At 42.6% G+C, this 22,974-nt stretch overlaps 1 protein-coding gene across 1 annotated transcript in view; it reads right to left on the bottom strand.

The window, feature by feature from the left end:
• Positions 1-7,745: 7,745 nt before the first annotated feature.
• Positions 7,746-22,974, bottom strand: part of STON2 (stonin 2) — a 193,980-nt gene continuing 178,751 nt past the window's right edge. The window contains exons 6-8 of the mRNA XM_023511572.1: positions 17,992-19,830; positions 12,320-12,522; positions 7,746-10,504 (exon numbers count right to left, since the gene is read on the bottom strand). Of these exons, the coding sequence (XP_023367340.1) occupies positions 10,421-10,504; positions 12,320-12,522; positions 17,992-19,830 (2,126 nt within the window). The 3' untranslated portion in view covers positions 7,746-10,420. The remainder of the gene's footprint in view (positions 10,505-12,319; positions 12,523-17,991; positions 19,831-22,974) is intronic.

A 22,974-nucleotide genomic window follows, 5' to 3' on the forward strand; every position in this document is an offset into this window, starting at 1 on the left:
GAGCCGGTCAATAAACTTTAGAAGCAGGAATGTCAGAATGTCTCCGTCTACCTTTTTTTGTTTGTTTGAGATAGGGTGTTACTATGTCACCTACGCTGGTCTCAAAACTCCAGTGCTTAAGCAATTCTCCTGCCTCAACCTCTGGGTAGCTGGGACTTGGGACATGCAGCTCTGTACTGACCTAATTCTTTCCCATCTTTGTGCATAGATACTCACCATTGATTGCTAACCCTGGGCAAACATTGTTCTATCTGCTAGCCTTGAATTGCTAGTGCTTGTAAAATGGAGAGGGAGCTACCTCCATTAAATAACACACCTATAATACTTAGAACCGGTGGGTGGCACCAGAGTATAAGTGTTACATAAACTTTAGCTAATATTATGTTTTGGGAATTAGAAAGCTACCCCACCAGGGAGGAATGAGGTGACCAAGGAGATGAGAGCAGCTTGGAACAAGAATGTACAAATGACACTGAAGACATTTAAACTCTCATCTTCACCTTCTATCCAAATCCCGAAAAACAGTCTCGTATGCTTCAGTTACTTGTGTTGGGGGTCCGGGATCCCGGCTCCCTGAACCCAGTTGATCTGGTTTGATTACTGGACTAAGTTAGAAAGTTCAACTGAGGCATGGCAGTATCCGAAAGCAAAAGTGAGTGGAAACTGAAAATAAAAACTGGCAGTGTGGACAGAAAGTAAAAGTAACCCACACAAGTTATAGAGTCGCCAGGGATTTATTAAATTTTTTTTTCTAATTTTTTTTTGAGACAAGAGTCTCACTATGTCGCCCTGGGTGGAGTGGGGTGGCGTCACAGCTCACAACAACCTCCAACTCTTGGGCTTATGCGATTCTATTGCCTCAGCCTCCCAAGTAGCTGGGACGTAGTAGGCGCCCGCCACTACGGCCGCTATTTTTTGGTTGTAGTTGTCATTGTTTTTAGCAGGCCTGGGCTGGGCTGGAACCCACCAGCCTCCATGTTCTGTGGCTGGTGCCCTAACCGCTGAACTACGGGGCGCCGAGCCCCATGGATTTTATTTAGAAAGAAAGAGAAAGTTTATTTATTTTTTTGCAGTTTTTTGCCAGGGGCTGGGTTTGAACCCACCACCTCTGGCATAGGGGGCCAGCGATATTCCTTTGAGCCACAGGCGCCACCCAAAGAGAAAGTTTAGAGCACTTCCAAAGAGAGATGGCAGTGAGTCCCCCTCCTTTAGGAGAAAAGGTGAGAGACAGAGGCCTGCAGGTGTATTAAACACTCTATTTGAAATTGGTTGCAAGTTTTACATTGGCCTCTCTGCACCTCCAGGCAGTATTGCCCTTTTCTATTGGTCATTGGTTACCTAGGTTACTCCATACCCACATTCTTATGGGCCCTCCAGACTTCCTGGTTCAGCAGGCCAGGTGTTCCTCCCATCCCCCTTGAAGCCCCTTTCTTAGTGTCGCTTTGCCACTTGAATATTTTATTGGGACATTAAAGGAAAAGAGGTCCCTAGAAGGCTAACACCTTGTGACAATGTGGAACCTAGACAAATAGGTCTCAGAACTTGTTCAAAGAGACTCTGGGCTGGTAGGGATGGAAGAATAGTGGGAAGGAGTACAGTATTGTCAAGAATCCCCATCTGAAGCATTTTATGCTATCATTTAACTATTAATCCATTCGTGGACCTAAGAGCAATTACATGAATTCATATGGATTAGGCTATAAAATTCGGTTTTCTGCTCAGGACACAGACCTCCTGACCACAGGGACCACTGCATTGGTCTTCCCTGTAGAAGCCTGTGTTTTGCAATGAAGTGTCCTTGGTGGATCTGAATTAAACAAAACACAAAGCTGTTTGGTTTTTTAGCCTTGTTTAGTCCCAAACCCCTTTATTTTCCTTACCTTTAATCTTTCCCATCATCCAAAAATACCCAGCATATTATTGGCAGAGTAGTCTTTCTAGAATGCTATATTGGCAAGATTCCAAAATGGCTTTATTGCATTTACTACATTGAGTCCCAGCCTGGGCCAGATGCAAGCTCGACCACAGCTTGGCCTAACCATCATTTTGTTCCCTTCATGTACATGAATCCTGCACCCTGGCCAAGCTGATCTCCTGCCCCAACCCTAAATTCTCTTCCACTTGTCACTGAGCTAATTTCACCCCCACCTCCAGGCTTCACCTGAAACCCATCCCAAGTAGTCTAGCCCATTCTGATTTTATATTGACGTTTGTAATTCAGATACATCAATTAAACACTGTTAAGCACTGACACTGCTTTTATGCTTTTCATTGATTATGTGTATGCACCCAAAAAAACCTTAATGATTGTATCATTTTGTTCTCTCACAGAACTGGGCACTAAGTAGGAATGTGATAAACATACCTTGAATTGACTAAATTATTTACATGATAAACTCAATTAGGGTAATTAAACAGGTCATTTGTTAACTTGTGAGCTTATGATCACCAACCACATAAACTGGCTGATGGGCCTTAATACTAAACCTTGTTCCTCATTATACCTGATCTCATAAATCTTGCATAGTGACACTCTGTTCAAACTTTTTTTATTAATAGTTCATTTTCATAGCTCCCAAAAAGGCATTACATCTTACAATCGGAACTACTAAAAACAAAACCTCACCTCTACAGAGATAGCCAGTGTGTAGACTTATTACATAGGCACATATTATTTTTAAAAAAGTAAACTGGTTTTACACAAAATTAATCACAATAGTGCAAGGAGTTACACTGAATAAAGATGGATGATGAAGGAAAATGCAAGCCTTGGATTAGCTGAATTAGTCACTGGATCTTGGGTTCATCCATCCTGACACTAAAACTCGCCATGGATGTGACAGCAGTGGAGGGTGAGGAGGGGTGCTCCTCTGTCACCACCTGACTAAAACACTGATTCGAATGAATCTCTTGACTATGATAAAGTTTCTCCAGGTTCTATTGGCAAGTGGGCACAAAGGTTAAATGAATGCTGGCTTAAGGTCAGAGGAGTTCATATCCTTCTTCCCTCATCCCCATACTTCTGCTGGGATCTGACCACGTATCTGCTTTCTCAGAACCACTCCCACAGGTCACCAGTGCGGTTGCTCATCCTAAAGCACATGGGAGGCGAGTGACAGTGCTTACAGCTTCTGTCACGGTGTGGCTAGACAGTGTGCACAATCAGAGTTGAGGGTTTGATCTGAGGCAGAAACCCAGCAAAGCACAGGAAGGGGGTGCTGGAACTCCTTCCTCTGTCTAGTTGGAATCGACCAAACACAGCTAAGTACAACCAGAAAGAGACGAAAATCACACCTCAGTACACCACCAAAGAGATGCTATTTTTGTGTAATAGCTCGTACATGGTTTCATTTTTAAACCACATTTTGGTGTTACTAAGAGACAGTGAGGATGGCAAGTGGAGGAGGATGGTGCTTTCTCTCATATCTGCTTTTGCCAAACTTATAGGAGTCCCAGGATGTTTATAGAACGTTTTCTCCTTCATTTTCCGCAGTCTCATACTTGCATAAAAGTAGAGATCTATAAATTGGTGACCATCCTGACATCCCACATCCTAACATTTTTGTACCTTAGAGGGTTAGGCCTACTTCTGCTTCAAACTCTAACATCCGTTTTAGAGGCTGATCTATGCCTCTCTGCACTCACACCACTGTTTTGTGGGCTGACGCCTGTGGAGCTTCCAGAGTAGTCTTCCAGCTGACCTTCACCACCCTCTTTGATCCTCCTTCTTAATCTCTGCTTTGAAGGCAACTGCAAAATATAGGATTGTAGAGTTTTCTGTGCTTCTGTGTCTGGGAAGGTGATTAAAAAGTAGAGACGACAAAAAGGGAAAAGATGGACCAGCCGATTTCCCCAGTCCTCAAAATTTGAATTTCTTGGTTCTTAAGAGTATATGAAGAGTAATATTGAACATATGAAGTATCACAGAAAGTGGCACCAGAAGATATTTTGTAAAATAACTCATAAAACTAGAGCTGGAAAGGACCTGAGGGAACAATTAGTCCAACTTCCTCACTTTTTATCTGAAGCAATTAAAGCCCAATTGGGAAAATAGCAGGTCACTTAACATAGTGATTGTCTCCAGGACTCTGTCCCTTAAAGATTCACAGAAAGTCCAATTTTCCCCTAATAAATCCATATGGCAGGCCTATCAGTGACTTTATAAAAACCCTTGGTGTCCTTTAGGGAAGCTGGCTGCTAATGCAGCACCTTGACTGGAGTACTCTCGATAAATGCTTCAGTTGATTGATTTTCTATTGTATACCCCCCGCTGTACAATCTTTTCTTTTTCCTAGAGCTTCCTACTTTAAGACACCACCTCTAGTTTAAGTATTCTGAGGCTTGAAGCCCAAGGCTGTATTTGTTATCTCTCTACATCTTTTCATATTGAAATTCTAGCTTTTAAAAACTGCTCTTTTATAATTTTTTGTTACACTCTATTATTTGCTTCTCTCCAGATGCCACCAAACATATTACTATGGATAGCTTCTGCCTTTACAGGCTTGGAACTGCAACTTGATTCTCAAAACAAAGGGCTTTCTTTCTCCAGCAGATTTGCTAAGGCACACTAAAAGAAATGTAAAAATTCCACATTCTTATTTTAGTCGATACAAGGGAAAATATTACTAATGTATACATTTGTTTACATTTATGGTTACATTACATTCCTTCACTTTTAATTCCTTAAATACACATCCGTCAGTCATGATATCTAATGCCTAATGCCGGTCTCATTTAAAAGAACTGTAATTAAGAAATGGTGATTTGAGGCCAGGTGTGGTGGTAGTTCATGCCTGTAATCTGTAGCACTCTGGGAGGCCAAGGAAGGTGGATTGCCTGAGCTCATGAGTTTAAGACCACCTGAACCAGAGCGAGACCTTGTCTCTAAAAAATAGCTGGGCATTGTAGTGGGTGGCTGTAGTAGGCCCAGCTACTTGGGAGGCTGAGGCAAGAAAATCGCTTAAGCCCAAGAATTTGAGGTTGCTGTGAGCTGTGACACCAAGTACTCTACTAAGGTTCTGTCTCAAAAAAAAGAAGAAAGAAATGATTTGTAGAGAACTGGCACTTTGACATTGGTAATGTTTAGAAAAGATCTTTAGAAGCTTGGTGAGAGTACCCTAAGTTTATGTGAAGAGTTGTCATGATTTGGATGGACATGGTAGTGAAGTGTTAGAGATCATTCATTCTCCACATGATACTTTTTGTGGACTTAAATTTTATTAATTTTGTTTGAAATTCTTATTAAATTGCATCCTTAGCATGACCCAAACTCTACCTACATATGCTGGAATTAACCTGACAATCATTCTTAGAAGAGTGAATGTTACCCTACCCAAGAGGGGGAACTTCTAAAAGTAGGCTAATGGTAGTGCTTCCTATTAATACCAATTTAATATTCCCAGAGCTTTTCAGAAAAATTCAGTTAATTCTCTGCTTTCCTAGCACTCAACTTAGGAACTCTAAACCACTCTGAAATCATCAGTTTCTGCCTTATTTCAGACCTCTATCTTACTATGGTGAGAATATAAGCACATAGTTAACACTGGTCAGTGGTTAATAGTGGGAAAAACAAAGACCTAGCACCCCAAGACCAGCTGTGCTTTTTATCAAATGTTTTTTACTCCTGCTGACTATTCAGATAGGCAAAGTTGGGGGCTCATGGACCCGTCCGACTTCTAGGAACAAAACCAACAATCTTGACTATGGACAGCATCTATGCTGCTGTGCCTTTGGGCAGAGAAATGTTTTTCAATAGGAATCAAGGACACTGTGTCTTAAATTCAGCAGCACACTTAAGTGTCTGGAGTGCTGACAATATTATTAGTTGATTCTGGAGGCAGGAATATGAGGAAAGCAAAATTATTTAAGTCCTCTAGGAAATAAAAGCATGTTTGCTTGCTTTGATATGAGTATTTGATGATAGGTAAGGGTTGTCTTAAGAGTCTCAGGGTCAATATTCTTTTAGCAAACCTTTATTGAACACCCAAGTAATTTTCCTTTATTTCTTAAATATATGTTTGCCCTATTGGCAAGGACTTAAGGTGGCTGAACCCTATTATATTCTAAGCTTTGTGTTGGGTACAAAGCTGTCTGCCACCCTGGACCTCAAAGAGTAAGACACTCCATGCCTCCTCTATGGATCATATTTCTTAGAAACATGAGATTCTAGGGAAATAAATTAACTGCTGGATTTGATTAGAAATTAGTCTTGTTTCAAATAAGAAATATTTTAAATTAAAAAAACAAAATGTTCTCAAGGGTGATGAGCCCTGCCAATGATGCATGAAAGAGCAGGAAAACTAAATAGAAAAAAAAAGAACAAAACTGTCCAAATAGTTAATATGAATTGTGAACTTTTGATAAGGAATAATTAGTACTGTATCTATAAAAACAGGCAAAAGGGGTTTAATGGTCCCCCTACAAAGTGCCTTGTGTTTTCTTGTTTGAAATAGCATGGTGGTACATTTCTTATCCTTTTACTATAAAGTTGTTATCCTTTTACTGGAAAAGCCAGTCCCAGACTCAAAAGAAAGCACAGCTCTTGACATCATGTGATATATAATTTATGTTCTAATAGTAGAACTATGTGCTACTTATTGGTAAAATGAATTCACTTTTATATTTTCACATTATTGGTAACAGACAAGAATTATTTGTGACCACGAAAACAATTTTATAAAGTAGAAACCCAGGTCCAGGGTGGCAAACAGAGAATCAGCATGTCAAAAAGGTTATTTGCCCATCTGCGGGCTCTATGCAGGTTATTTCTACGTATGTTATTTAGACCTAGTAAAACAGTTGGTCTAAAAATACATAGTACATGGGTCATTAGGAAAGTTTTGAGATATGCAAAAATCAAGAAACGTAAAATCTGGGTGGACAGAAACAAATGCCAATCCATGTGGACAGAAATAAATGCTGTCCTCCCAGCGATAACTGTAAGCTGAGCAAGTTGAAACCTGCCCAAGTGAATCGGAAAGGGCACCGTCCACTGTGTTTCTCGGAAGTGAAACAATGGACCATAATACAGTGTGTTTCAAAACCCGAAATCTGTAAGTGCTGTATATTGTCAGTTTCCTAACAGCAGTAGAGGGAAAACAAATTTGAAGGAATCAAGGTAGTAGTTTTTTTTTGAGACAGAATCTCACTATGAATAGCCGCATGTTGTGGCAGGTGCCTATAGTCCCAGCTACTCGGGAGGCTGAGGCAAGAGAATCACCTAAGCCCAGGAGCTGGAGGTTGCTGTGAGCTATGTGATGCCAAGGCACTCTACTAAGGACGATAAAGTGAGACTCTAAAAAAAAAAAAAAATCTCACTATGTTGCTTTTGGAAGAGTCCCATAGCATCACGGCTCCTAGCAACCTCAAACTCCTCGGCTTAAGCGATTCTCTTGCCTCAGCCTTCCAAGTAGTTGGGACTACAGGCACCTGCCATAATGCCTGGCTACTTTTTGGTTGTAGTTGTCATTGTTGTTTGGCAGGCCCAGGTTGGATTTGAACCTGTCAGATCTGGTGTATGTGGTAGGCACCGAGCCTCAAGGTAGATTTTTAAAAAGTTAATAATTTGGGGTAGCACCTGTGGCACTGGCCCCATATACCAGGAATTGCAGGTTCAAGCCCAGACCTGGCAAAAACTGCAACAACAACAAAAAAGTTAATAATTTGCTTGCTAAATGTAGATAACTTAAGTGGGATTTTCTCAATTCTTGAGTTTAAAAAAAAGAAGAATCCCAGCTGGCATGGTGGCTCATGCCTGTAATCCCAGCATTTTGAATGGCCAAGGTAGGAGGACTGCTGGAAGTCAGAACTTTGAGACCATCTCAAGCAACATAACTCTCATCTCTATTAAAAAAAAAAAAAAGAAAGAAAAAAAGCATGAAGGCATTGAGAATTAACCAAGAGGGGAAAAATAAGATCTCACAAACACATGTGACACCAAAAGATGAGGCTGAGATCTTGACAGGATTCTAGGCTTCAATAAGTAAAGAAGGTGCCGGGATGACCTTCATTCACCTTGACAATTCCCTAACCCATCTGGTTGTTCTATGAGGAATCTCAAATACTTTAGTGCACGGAGGGCGGCAGAATATGCCTTGGAATCCCTTGCCGAAGACCTCAAAGGGATTCCACTGTATTTCACAGAGCATGAAAAACCATATCTGAAAGAAAAGACAACTGACTTAGAGAACCTTATTGAGATTACACCTACATCTAGAAGGGATCCCAGTGGTCATCTAAGACCACATCCAATGTCAGAGTCCTTTTCATAGCGCCTGAGGTAGGCAGTTATTTTAAATCTCAGACATTTGCACCAATAGGAAATTTTACTATGAGTCCATTCCTCTTCAGAACATTTGCTAGAAATTTTTTATATTGAAGCATCATCTGTCATCTGTTAAGTTCCTTTTTGTTCATATTTTGCTCTTTAAAGTCACAAAGAAGTCTAATTCCCCTTCCATTTTACAGCTCAACAGAAATTTCGAGGCAGCTATCACATCATTCCCTCCTTGTCTGCACCTGCTTCCTGCTTCCCACAATACCTTCTGTTCTTTGCAAAAGCTATTACCTTGTTCCCTAAAGAGTCAGACCCTTCACAACCCTGGTCACCTGCCTATGGACACAATCAATTATTAGTTGATTAATTTATTAACTCATCTTAAAATATGGTACCCATAATTGTACCCAACACTCCAACTAGATGTAGACTAACCTTTATGGCATCCCTGAACTTTTAACACAGGTTGAGTGCATTAGCTTTGTGAATAGCCACAATGTGTTGCTAATTTAAAACTGAACTTCCATTTCCCTAAGAAAACATTTCTATGTAAACTGCTGTGAAACCAGGTCTTTCTAATATCCTTCCCATCAAATACACACTCCACTCTACTCAGAGGGCCACAGTTTAAAATCCCAGAACAGGCTTTCTCATTAATGCCTATGCAATGTCACTCTTTTAGTTTCAGTCTTAGATTCAGATTATTTCAGAACACTGTAAAGGTTTCTATATGCTAGTGTCAGTACATAGTTAGTATTCAATGACTGTTCACTTAATAAATTAATCTTGAATCTAACAGCTCCCCAAACTGGAGATACTGCTGTCTATTTCTGCCTCATTGGCAAATGAGCTCATGTCTGCCCCCTGTCCCCTCGCTCTTTTCTTCACTGGAGAGAACACCACGGTGTAAATAAGAGGCAGAAGAGAGCAGGGATAGTCGAGAAAGATGATGACTGTCCTAGGAACAGAAGGAGGAAAAAGGGAGTTCTGACCACTGAACTCAGGATTTCAATATACCCAATATTAGAAAAATATGGTTTTTCCCCCCTCTTTATGCTAGAGAGACCTTTTTGATCTATTAAAATACTGTGATTATTAAATTCTGAATTTTGGGGGAAAGCTCATTCAAGCTTAATTTTAGAATAGCTTTTAAAATTATCTTTTCAGCCTAAATTTCCTACATAAAGTTTGGGTTAAGGAGACATACACTGGTCTACTGACTATGAGGTATAAAAAGAACTCCCAAATGCCCTTTACAAATGCTTGAGGTAATATATGCCCATAGTTGTTTCAGGATTCAGAAGTAGCCTGTCTTTTTCAGTATGAATTTAGGTATTCACTAAGATTGAAACTATCTTCTGAAAAGTGAATATAATCTTACACTTAATGTCTCTTTTCCCCAGAATGAAGAAAAATAAGCTTAATCTTGTGCCTTCCTTTAATAGTTGCCCTTTTGATGAATGTGGGTCCATTCACAGAATAAAAACGTATCCTATTGGGTCTATCCATTGTCTATTATAACTCAGGATAGCAAATCCTGGGACTGAAACCAACCTTAGAAAGATAGAAAAAGGGTTTCAATCTAAACAATCTAGAGCCAGGAGGGAAACATGTCAAAAGTTCTGTTGTATAGTGTTAACAATCACAGAACAGACAGACCTGCCAAAGGTCTAGTAGACCCAAAGAGGAAATTTATTTGCACCTTTTCTGAACCTTTTCTAGAGGGAGCAAAAGATAGATTCTTACTTAACTTCTCAAGACGGTCTTTTCTAGAAACTCATGTGAGTGACAGATGACTTTCACAAGGAAATCATGTCAACACTGATGTGGGAGGTTCTCTCCTGTCAAAACAAAGCACATTCCAGTGTTGTGAGATAAGCAGAGAGAGATAAGGAGGCTTAATTATACTGTCAGTCCCAGAAGTCAGGTAAACCATGTGCTTCAGGTGTGAGCAGAGTCAAAGAGCTTCTCCAAAGCAACCACCTCAGGATTTCCTGTTAAAACGCACGTAACTGCGAACAGGACGGTCTGACACACTGTTCCCAACTTGGGAGTGGCCACAGCAGGCATTGACTTAAGCTTCAGCTAGGTAAGATGACACCCTGTCGTGACTCTTGAGTCAGGGTTCTTTGCTGTAGGGTCTTGTCACTGTACTCCACACTCCTTGGGATTTTCCGTTTCATCTCCTTCGAAGTCTGGCTTCAAACTTTTTTTTTGCTCAATTTCCACCTGCCAAGAATAAAAGTTGGAGATAAATATCAAAAAGAGGAGAAAAGCATGAACATGAGCAAATGGATCAAAATAGAACACCTCAGTAGGTTCTCTGAGATGCCTTGTAATTTTGCTAAGGTTTTGGACTTTGACCACACTGGAGCTATTGACTCTGAGTTCATCATGACTCCCTTCACACACATTCTTCACTCGGTCTGGAATACCCTCTCTCACCGGGGCCACCTGGAAAATTTGAATTCTTTGCTTTGCAAGTTGCTCACAGGTCACCCCTTCTTTGAGGCCTCTTCTCTCATTACGTCGAGTCAGGTGCTTCTCCCTGCGAGCATTGCCACTGTACCTTGTACACTGTCCTGCTCCACTATACCACAGGCTCTGTGGTCAGGAATAGGATCTTGTTTAATATTTTATGCAATGATGTAGGAATACAGTAGGCAATTGACAAAGGATTATCAAATGAATGAATTCCTCTGTAATTGACTGTTTTCATCCCAATACTTTAATCTCCTTAAAAAACCTCCAAACATGACTGGAGCTGTTGACAGCTCTACCACATCTTCTGCACAATAGTGTAGCTGCAATTACAAGGGAAGTAATCAGTTAGTCTACATCTTAACTGGTCTTTGATAAGTCAGGCAGGGAATCTTCTAAGCTCAGGAATTTCACAACTGAGGGTGCTCCTCTTTTTTTTTTTTTTTTTTTTTGAGACAGAGCCTCAGGCTGTCCCCCCTGGGTAGAGTGCTGTGGCATCATAGCTCACAGCAACCTCCAACTCCTGGGCTCAAGCGAGTCTCCTGCCTCAGCCTCCCAAGTAGTTGGGACCACAAGTGCTTGCCACAATGCCTGGGTATTTTTTTTTTTTTTTTTGGTGGCAGCTGTCATTGTTGTTTGGCAGGCCTGGGCTGGATTCAAACCCACCACCTTAGGTGTATGTGGCTGGCGCCTCAGCCACTTGCGCCACAGGCGCGGAGCCTGAGGGTGCTCCTCTTAGCACCACTTTAGATATTTCTGATGCTTCACTTCAAAGTAACAATTCAATACAGAACAGGGTTGAGAGAAGTGCCATTTTTTTCCTGGCCACAAGATGGAGTATTTGTTCTTTTTGGTAGTTAAATGTTTTAGTTCACACAACTAAGGAAACATTTACAGGGAACAATAACTCACCCTATAAATGTAAGGACATTAACCATGAATAGAACACTTTATTAAAACACTTTGTAAAATCCTTTATCAATAAACCTGCTTTTCAAATCTTTGGCATTTAATCTTCTACTACAGAAGTCTAACTCTTCAGGAGGATACTGTTTTCTATTTATGTCAGAAAATTCCCACTCTGAGTATTCCCTCCACACCCTGACCCTGTTACAGAAATTTCCTTGGCTTTTTAGTTTTGTCCTGTAGCAGCCCAGTGCTTGTCCAGGTCACGGTGTCTGGCTCTGTAGATGAAATACATGCTTTGGGTTAACACTTTGCTAATGTTCCTCCTACACTTCCAAGTTTACTACTCTGTAATAAATTTTATTACAAGTGAGTAATAACCCCCGACCCCATTCACTTTTTGTTGATGATGATGATGAAAGAAAGACATTGTATTCCCCTCTTTATTATTATTTTTTTCAAACTTTCTTTTGGCTACAAGACAGACCGTTCATTTAAATCAGAGCAGACTCATCCACAGCTGGGTACAGTAAACTTCCTCTAAGGTAGAAGAGAATACCTGGTAACCATGGTAAGCACTGCTAAAAAGAGCAAGGAGGGGGTAGTGGGGTGAACAAATGGACTTGGCAGTACCAGCCAGACACCTCTTAAGGCTACCTGGTAGCTGTAGTGTGCAGAATAGTTGACCCACTTCCTGATATCAGCCTTGTCTTCCACAGAGATGGATCTTACAGCAGCTTTGGAGGCAGAAGTTGTGGGCATGCTGAAATCAACATTCACATGGTTGGCAAATCTGGAAGGCACTTCCCGGTCAGAGCCAAGTTCAAGGTGGCAAAAGAAACAGTGTGGGTGACCAGAAGCTATGAAAAAAGACAATTCAGAGATCAGGTTCTTTGGCAGGGGCAAGCAGGACAGAGAAGCCACCTCAGTAACAAAGGAGGCCTGCAGTCTCAATACCTGGCAGTCCCTTAGAGGGTCCCAACCTGAGCAAGAGGATCTGTCTGGGCAGAAATCACACTCTGTGTGCCTCAGACCCTTTGATATGACACCATTTGATTACAGCAGCCGGGTATTGTAGCAATAAAACCCAAGGCCTGAGAAACAGGGGTCATTCCACCCGCTTAGATCAGAGTGACAGGTGAATAGAGCACAAATACTAAGAAACAGGGGTAGGAGCTCAGGAGTTCAAGACCAGCCTGAACAAGACTGAGACCCTGACTCTACTAAAAATAGAAAAACTAGCCAGGCACAATAGGTGCACCTGTAGTCCCAGCTACTTGGGAGGCTGAGGCAAGATGACTGCCCAAGCCCAAGAGTTTGAGGTTGTGGTGAACTATGATGCCTCGACACTCTACCCAGGGTGATAGTGAGACTCTGTCTCAAAAAAAAAATGAAAAAAAGAAACAGGGGCTGCTAATAGGAAGAATGGAATAAAAGGGATCAGCACTTAGCACTTAATAAAACATCAGGGATAGACACCTGGAGCAAAATCGCTTTGTTTTGAAAGATAAATTTTCCTAATAGCATTTCATATTTTCAGAAAGCTTTTGGTATGTTTTGTGGGTTAACGAAATACACAAATGACAAAGATCCTATAAACAGCTCACATGTATTCATGAAGCACTGGAAACAGGACAGACCTCCAACTACAACACCTGGGTTTGACTTCCTGCTCTCCTGCTAAGTAGCAGAGTTCCTGCCCCAAGTCCAAGCCCTTTTCCTCTCCAGGTCTTAATCACTCTTTGGTAAAGTTTGGCATTGAGGGGAGAGTTAGGAAAAGGTGGGCTTGACAGTGCCTAACAGAATCCCTTGCTGCTCTGTAATTTCATAAATCTATGGGTCATTCCACTGTACGTGGATGGCAAACTTAGGGTTTAAAATTATTAGATTTTTGAAGTAAAAAGAACGCTTACTTCTATGACTGCTGAAACATCATTGTCATTTGTCCGACAAATGACAGGAGACATTTGTTAAGCACCTGATGCCTGATACTATGCTACATCTTTTACACATATTCTCAGGGAATCTTCATTATAATCCCTTGAGGTCATAAGAAAATCCTCATTTTATAGATGAGGAAATTGAGGCTTAGGGAGGCAAAGTAAGCTGTCTAACATCACAACTAGAAGGTGGCAGATCAAAGAATCGAAGCCACTAATCTGACTTAACCGGGTGTTCTTAACCGGGCTGAATCATAACCTCATGGTCCCCAAGCCTCAAGACCAGGTTTGCAGGGTGGAGAACGTAAGAACCCCCAGATAGCAATTGGCTATGAATAAACAACATGAAATGACTGTGACTTCATTATGTAACTGAAACAGTTATCCCAGTTTCCCCAAAGAAATAACTTCAATGTTCTTTATTGGTCTGGGCAGGCCTTTTGAACCTCAGAGAGTGAGGACGTAACACACCCGCCCTCCAAGGAAAACATTATCACAGTGAAGTATTTGTTTTGCTCAGTTTCACAAATGTAACATGTTTTAACAATTATTTCTAAAAAAGTAATAACTGAAAAATCTGTACTTGCTTTTAGGAAAAAAATTTAAATAAGATATACAGAATAGTAAAAATTACATTATCTGAAAATTAATCCATTTGATATTTTAATTGTGTGCCATAGATGTACTAATAATAAGTCACCCACACAGCTGGGACTATAAGTGCTCACAACACTTGGCTATTTTTTAATTTTTAGTAGAGAAGGGATCTTGCTCTTGTTCAGGCTGGTCTCAAACTCCCGAGCTTAAGCAGTCCCACCCACTTCAGCCTCCCAGAGTGCTGGGATTGCAGGCATGATGTTTTGGCTGAAGTAGGACTTGTTCTGGTGCCTTCTAAGATTAAGGAAAAACTCTTGAAGTGAGAGCGGGAGGGGTCGGTGGAGAGCTCAGAGAGGGAAGCTGCCCATAGCATGGCTGTCGTCACTGGCAGCAGTTTCAGGGTGCCACTTTAGAATGCAAAGGCTGTGGCTATAGGCTTAGGATGCCAGGAACACAGGAATGCTAACCTACTGGCCCCCACTGCCAGAGGTCTGACTATGCTGCTCCCTGGGGCCGGGGCATGCAGGGCCACCACAGGTGGGAATGCTTCACGGAGGGTTTGACCTCAGCTTCCTTTACTGTGAAGGGGCATAAGGATTATGAAAAATAACCTGTATCCTCCCAAACTTGTCTGAATACTTAGACAAGAGAGCTCAGAAAAGGGCTATTGCTGACAGATGATCATCAACTCTCCAGATTCACAGTTGGAGCAGATGGGAAGAAAGGTGCTGGACACGATGAATATGAGAACTGGGGCAGAACTGCAGTCCTGAGGGGACTCCAGACCCTGTGCATCTCCAGTGCGCACCAGAACAGGGAGCTACCGATTTCCTTCACTGTTACGGAAAGATATAGTTGGCCAGAAAACATATAAGAAGCCTCGGGGGGTGGGGGGGTGTCTTGCTATTAAAAATATTATATAACACTGACAGCAAAACCAGTAATAGAGGTTGAGTGTCTAAGAAATACCCAAATAGCCTGATGTTATCTTGTATTGCAAAAATCTTCTACAAATGAGGTTCCAGTAATCTGGAAACTTATACATAAATGGTATGCAAGCTAAAACTAGCTGGATATTGTGGCAGGTGCCTATAGTCCCTGCAACTTAGGAGACTGAGGCAAGAGGATTGCTTGAGCCCAGGAGTTTGAGGTTGCTGTGAGCTATGAAACCACAGTACTCTACCCAGGGCAACAGAGTGAGGCTCTGTCTCAAAAAAAAAGCCCTCAGGTGGCACTTGTAGCTCAGTGGGTAGGGCACCAGCAACATACACACAGGCTGGCAGGTTTGAACCCAGCCTGCTAAAACAACAATTACAACTGCAACAAAAAAGCAGCCGGGCACTGTGGTGGGCACCTGTAGTCCCAGCTACTTGGGAGGCTGAGGCAAGGGGAATTGCTTAAACCCAAGAATCTGAGGTTGCTGTGAGCTATGACGCCACAGCACTCCACCCAGGGTGACAGCTTGAGACTGTGTCTAAAAATATATATACAAAATAAAATAAAAATTAAATAAAAAATCCTTCACATAGTAATTTTAAATATTTGAGAAAAACCACTTTGGAAACAATAAGATATGTTTGTACACACTGGGAAAACTATCAAAGTCTGCTCTCACAGTGGAAATCATGTCAAGCCTGTGCCTGGTTTGTTCCTCTCACTAAGGGGTAGCTGCAGTATTGAGACAAGTCCCCTGGATGTGGCTGTGGAACTTAAGTTGAGTTATGGCACTTCCTGGGCTTTACTGTTCTCACCTGTAGAATGAACAGGTTTGACTAAGTTATCTGTAAGGTCCCTTCAGGCTTGAAAATCCAGAAATTCCATGGTTTTCTCTTTCCAAGGGCCTCTGTGCCAAAGGAGAATCCAGGGTGTCTCCTTTCCTCTTTCAAAGCAGGCCCCACAGCTGAGGTAGAAATCGCAGTGCTATCTATCACTGGGAGAATACAGGGCTGACTTCAGGGGATATGAACAAGCAGGCACAGGAAGACTTTGTTTTAAAAATTCTGTCAGTTTAGAAATAGGGGGTAGCACATTGAGCCTCTGACAGAGGCCCAATTGTCTCCTCGGTTTGCACTGCTACTCCCAGCGTCTGACACAGAAGGCCCGGGTGTGTGTCCACTCCCCGCACCACCTGGGGAGCCGGCCAGATCGTATTGCCCCTGGCCATCACATCCTATTTCATTTAGGATAAGATAACACAACCCCTCCACACGCAGCAGGAGAGGACGACTGAACACACCGTTAGAATGTAATAGTCAGAATGCAAAAAAGGGACAGCCACATAAGAGAGACATTTCAGTCACGAGTTTTTCCAAATCCTTATTCTTCTTGCTCAGCTAGCATATCCACTTTTGTAAACAGATGGACACAACTTGTTACAAACAAGAAGAGAAGGAATTTAAAGGCTCACAGGATCATGGGCCTGTTGCCTGCCACTGGGGTCACCCAGACTTACTCTGAGAAGGAAGGATAAGAGTGCTGGCTTGACAGCTCCCTAGTTTCGTCATTTCAAAAATCTCACTGGACCCAGGGGGAAAGTAATTGCCTTCTGGGCTCAGTCAACCACAAAAGCATCCTCCATAGCTGTGAGCAGCTAAGCGAGGGCTGGTAAGCTTTTATTATTTACTTTTGTTTAAATCAAACACTCCTTTCTCTACTTTTTGCCAGACTGAAGGCCACTTCTTGTTCCCATCCCCCATCTCTGAGTCTGAGATGTTATAATTGACAGGCCTCACACAGAGAGGCTGGTGTCATAAAATTAACTTCTCGGCTCGGCGCCTATAGCTCAACCGGCTAAGGCGCCAGCCACGTACACCTAAGGTGGCAGGTTCGAATCCCCAGCCCGGACCTGCCAAACAACAATGACGGCTGCAACCAAAAAATAGCCGGGCGTTGTGGCGGGCGCCTGTGGTCCCAGCTACTTGGGAGGCAGAGGCAGGAGACTCGCTTGAGCCCAGGAGTTGGAGGTTGCTGTGAGCTGTAATGCCATAGCACTCTACCCAGGGGGACAGCTTGAGGCTCTGTCTCAAAAAAAAAAAAAAAAAAAAATTAACTTCTCCATGTACTGGATAGATGACTGATTGCCCATAAACTGGCCTCTTTACCTACATCAAGGGAGAGTGAGAAAGATACCTCTTCAGAACCAAGAAGACTTCCAGGATCTGGAAATGGATCACTTCGAGTACCACAGCTAATACTTCAATGAGTCCCAAAAGAATAAAAATTCAGAATCTGGCCAGGAATGGTGCCTCATGTCTGTAACCCCAGCATTTTGGGAGGCCGAGATGGGAGGACCACTTGCGCACAGGAGTTCAAGATCAGCTTAGGCAACACAGTGAGACCCCTTATATTTATAAATAAGTGAAAAAATAAATTAGATGGGTGTGGTGGAGCGTCTGTAGTCCTACCAACTCAAGAGGCTGAGGGAGATGGTTGCTGTGAGCTATAATGCTGCCACAACACTCTAGCCTGGGCAACAGAGCAAGACATTTGTCTCTTAAAAAAAAAAAAAAGTTCAGACTTGCCTTGGAAAGCTGCCTAGCAGCTCAGCTGGAATAATACACAGTTCTATGAAAGGTATATGCTGATGAGGGGGTGAAAAGATAAGAGTGAATTGGCCCCCTATGCTCATTACTCGCTTTGCTCAAGTATTTTTACTTTCCTGGTCCCACTCTCCCTCCATCCCCATTCCCGTCACACTTCACACAGAGAACTCTCCCTCTCTGAGGTAGAGCCTTGACCTCAGCTCTTTCACATCCATGTGCCTGTTCTCCCAGAAGAGAAACCACTACCCACCTGAGTTTTTGTCAGGCAGTCGGTTTATCCTCCACACAATGGAGTTGAAGGCATGCTCGTACTTGGCAGTTCCCAGGGTGACCCTCATGACAGGCTCAGAGCCAGAGACACTAGTGGAGCCAAAACTTGCCCCCCGGTTCACTTTGGCTTTCAAAGACTTTTCCCCCAGGACACTCTCCCTACGGAAGTTTTTCACCCACTCACTGGGCACAGGGTAACGGATCATCACATTCTCACAGGGAACCTGAGTGAGGGGGTCTCTATTAGAGGAGAAGCCAGTTGACATCCTCAGCCAGCTCTGCACCTCCACTTCCGCCCCATTGATGCTTGCTGCTGTCCTGAGTGTGAAAGGCAAGGTCTTCTCAGCAAACACCGTCCTGAACCGCATCAGCTCAAACCGGCAGGCGTCCAGGGGGTTAAACAGAATAACCCGTGAGTTGTTAAACACATCTTCGTCCACACACCCATGAAAGCGGCACTCATGGAGCTTGATCCACTTTGTGGTGGTGGTGGGCATGATGTCCTGCCGTGAAACTATTTCGTTCCCTTTGACGAGGATGTCATTGAGACCCAGGCGGCACTCTGCAAGCCCAGAAAGGAAACTCAGAATGTGGATCCGTGTCAAGACATGGTGCTGGAGAATCTGGTTGTCTCCTTTTCTGACAACACCAGAGAATTCATCTCTGACATCCACTGTGATCTCCTCTTCAAGGTAGCTCAAGCCAACTGTACTCAAGTCCATTGACAACACTGGGAGATTCATGAGCTGGTCCTGAACTGCATGGATGAAGCTCAGAAAGTCATCGTAATTGGTGGTACCCAGCTTAATCACTTGCTCCCTCTCTGCCGTGTGGGCCACAGCAGGTTTGGGCTGGTACTTCTTCTTCTCCTTGTAGGTGACACGGTCTATCCGCAAGCTGTGGATCCTGCCATTCTCATCATAGTTCTGAAGCCGGGGTTCTGAAATCTCATGGCAACTCTCCAACTTGAACTCACGAAATGGTTTTTCTAGGCCCTGCTCATAATATAGCTGCAGGTAGCCACTGTCGGTCAGTTTGATGAAGATTGGTCCCCAGTGCCTGGAAGACATGATGTTTTTCTTCTCAGGGATTCTCAGCATCATTGGCCAACCATCCCTGCACCGGGATGGTGCTGACCCAGGTAGGTGAGCATCTAGTTCAACCCAGGCTACTGGGTCGTCATCAGGGAGCGTTGCACTACCAAATTGATCAGGATCGTCAATTTGCAGTTGTTTGAGTTTTTCAACAGCATCAGAATGTGACTGGTTTTTGCTTGAGTCATCAAAACTGATGGCATCCTGGTAGATGACAATAAGGGAATCTCTCTGGCTTTTGCCTGTGGTACTGGAAATGGCACTGTTTTGGGAGCGCCTCTCTTGCTCCTCAAAAAAAGCGCTAAAAGGGTTGATAGGGGAGGGCTGTACATCCTGCAGAGTCTTATTCAGAAAAGGGTTAGTTGCGCTCCAGGGTGGAGACTCCGTTATGGAAGGTGGACGGTTTAAAGAGGAAATGTCCAGCTTCTGAACTTTGGGCAAGTTCATCAAAGTGCTCTTGGGACGGTCTCGCTTCTTAAATGACCCTGTTGAGTTACAAGGTACATCTGGGATCACTGATAAACTAGGTGGTGTATTCGGCTTCAGAGCAGAGGTGATTGGTGGCAAAGGGCAGCTGACTTCATTGTCATCAAAAGTGACCCAGCTGGGGAAACGAGCAGAGGTCACTGGAGGGGCGGGATGCCCGTTCATGGCTGGACTGCTGGCCTGCCAGCCGATGGCCTCCATCTCTACCTCTTCATCTTCCTGGAGTGAAGAAGAATTGTCTAAAAGGAAAAGGAGAACATATGAGTGGCTGCTGTTCACGAGTTCTAGAAGTAAGGAAAACTAAAGTATAGGAAAGTGGGGTTACTAAAATTTTATCTGGAATCCAGCAAATTCCAAAGCAGCTCGTTACCTATCTCAAGTTCTTAGTCTGGGCAGAGACCTCATATTTTATAACTAGCACACCAGAAGTGGTTCATTACACATGAATTTCAATAAAAATGCAATGGCCATGTCAATACAGAAGCACTAGTAGGGGCAAGGTCCCTTGCAATGTAGCTATCCCTTTATTTTATAGACGTTTCTAGAATAGGTATTTTCTGCAGTTAGCTCTAAGGTATGTATTCATAATTTCTTTTCTTTTTATTGAGACCAAGTCTCACTCTGTCATCCAGGCTCGAGTGCCATGCCATCAGCCTAGTTCACAGCAACCTCAAATTTCTGGGTTCAAGTGATGCTCCTGCCTCAGCCTCCAGAGTATCTGGGACTACAGGTGCCCACCACAATGCCTGGCTAATTATTTCATTTTTTAGTAGAAATGGGATCTCTCTCTTCATCAGGCTGGTCTTGAATTCCTGAGTTCCAAGGATCTTTCTGTTCCAGCCTCTTAGAGTGGTAGGATTATAAGTGTAAGCCACCACACCCTGCCTGCATTCATAATTTCTAAACATTAAAAACTACCTTCTATATAAAATGATATAATCTCATCTCATTAAAAAAACAAATTATCTTCATTGCAAATAATACCTGGGAGGGATTTAAGCCCAGATATGATCAATAAATATTAAGGGCAAAAGGTTAGCATCCTTAATATGTAATAAGTTTGTACAAGTGAATAAGAAACACCCAAAAGCTGCAGTAGAAATAAGAGCAAAGAACAAAACCAGACAACTCATAAAATAGAGACTAAAAATGTCTAATAAGCATATAAACAATATCTAATCTCATTAGTAATAGAATAAAAATTAGCCAGGTGCAGTGGCTCACACCTATAATCCTAGCACTCTTGAGAGGCGAAGGCATGAGATAGTTTGAATTTAAGAGTTTGAGTCCAGCTTGAGCAAGAGTGAGACCCTGTTTCTACTAAAAATGGAAACATTAGCTGGGCATTGTGGTGGGCACCTGTAATCTCAGCTACTAGGGAGGCTGAGGCAGGAGGATTGCTTGAACCCAGGAGTTGGAAGGTTGCTGTAACCTAAGCTAATGCCACGGCACTCTAGCCTGTGCAAGAGTGATACTCTATCTCAAAAAAAATAATAAAATAGATTTTCCTAACTTTTCTCTATCAGTGTTTACTTGGTCTGCTATGCTTCTCACAGTCAGCCAATGATTTTGATGCACAATTTGACCAATTTTCCTAATGTTTTTGTCAGTCCTGTTCGTTATTACCTCCTTAACTTCTCTTCATCAGTGACATTTTCTCTCCCCTCAGGAAAACATTTTAATCCATTTGTACCCTTCTGTTTTCTTCATGGCATTATCCCTACAAACTTGGACTAACAGGTCCTCGATTTCACTTCTGCTCTTGCCAACAAGTTTAACAAGAAATTTACAAATGTTTGTTTGTTGCTTTAATTCAAGCTGACATTCTTGTGATAGCACACAAAAACATACAACAATAGTGAACACAATCAGCAAGACACTACTACAAATTGACATGAACACAGCAGCGAGACACTGACATACCAAGGTTATAAAACCTTACTGAATTGGGCGGCGCCTGTGGCTCAGTGAGTAGGGCACTGGCCCCATATACTGAGGGTGGCGGGTTCAAACCTGACCCCAGCCAAGCTGCAACCAAAAAAATAGCTGGGCATTGTAGCGGGTGCCTGTAGTCCCAGGTACTTGGGAGGCTGAGGCAAGACAATTGCCTAAGCCCAAGAGCTTTAGGTTGCTGTGAGCTGTGACACTATAGCACTCTACCAAGGGCAACAAAGGGAGATGCTTGTCTCTTAAAAAAAAAACCAACAACAACAGGGGCAGCACCTGTGGCTCAGTAAGTAGGATGCTAGCCCCATATACTGAGGGCAGCGGGTTTGAACCCAGCCCTGGCAAAAAAATAGCCAGGTGTTTTGGCAGGTGCCTATAGTCCCAGCTACTCAGGAGGCTGAGGCAAGATAATTGCCTAAGCCCAGAAGTTGGAGGTTGCTGTGAGCTGTGATGCCACAGCACTCTACTGAGGGCGACAAAGTCAGACTTTGTCTCTTAAAAAAACAACAAACAAGAAAACCTTACTGAATTATTTGTACAGTGCTACCAACATAAGTGCACAGTGGCAAGTTTACAAATTTAACTGTCAGACCTCATATATAGTGAATGTTTATAATGGTAATGTTTGTATCATAGAAAAGGCACTGTTTGTATCATTGAAAATGACCTGAATGCCCAACAATGGGAGATTGGTTATACAAATTGTTACACCCTTAAAATGGAATTTTTTTTTTTTTTGGAGACAGAGTTCACTCTATGCCCTGGCTAGTATGCCCTGGCATGACAGCTCACAGCAACCTCCAAACCCATGGGCTCAAGAGTTCCTCTTGCCTTAGCCTCCTGGGTAGCTGAGACCACAGGTGCCCACAGTGCCAGTCTAGTTCTTCTGTTTTAGTAGAGATGAGGTTTTGCTCTTGCTCAAGTTGACCGCAAACTCCTAAGCTCAAGCAATCCATCTGCCTTGGCCTCCCAGAGTGCTAAAATGGAATTACTGATGCATGTTTATTAACATGGAAGTTGACCATGACATATTGTTGAATGACTAATAACAACAGAATCAGAAGTCAGATTGTCTGGGTATTCCTTCACATGGAAGTTGACCGTGACATAGTGTTGAATGAATAATAACAACAGAATCAGAAGTCAGATTGTCTGGGTACTCCTTAAGTTTCTTTGTATCTCAGTTTTCCTACCTATGAAATTAAGAAAATATTAAATCTTACTAGATAGGAAAATAACAAATGTTCAGTAGATGTAGGCTGCTCATCATATCATGACTAGAATGATAATTTTAATTTATATAAAATACATGTTGTAGAAAGCTTTGAAATATAATCGCATGATTTTTTTTTTTTTTGAGACAGAGCCTCAAGCTATCCCCCTGGGTAGAGTGCTGTGGCATCACAGCTCACAGCAACTGCCAACTCCTGGGCTCA

The sequence above is a fragment of the Otolemur garnettii genome, unplaced genomic scaffold (genome assembly GCF_000181295.1).
Source record: "Otolemur garnettii isolate 467f Iridium unplaced genomic scaffold, OtoGar3 scaffold00020, whole genome shotgun sequence".
Taxonomy (NCBI): domain Eukaryota; kingdom Metazoa; phylum Chordata; class Mammalia; order Primates; family Galagidae; genus Otolemur; species Otolemur garnettii.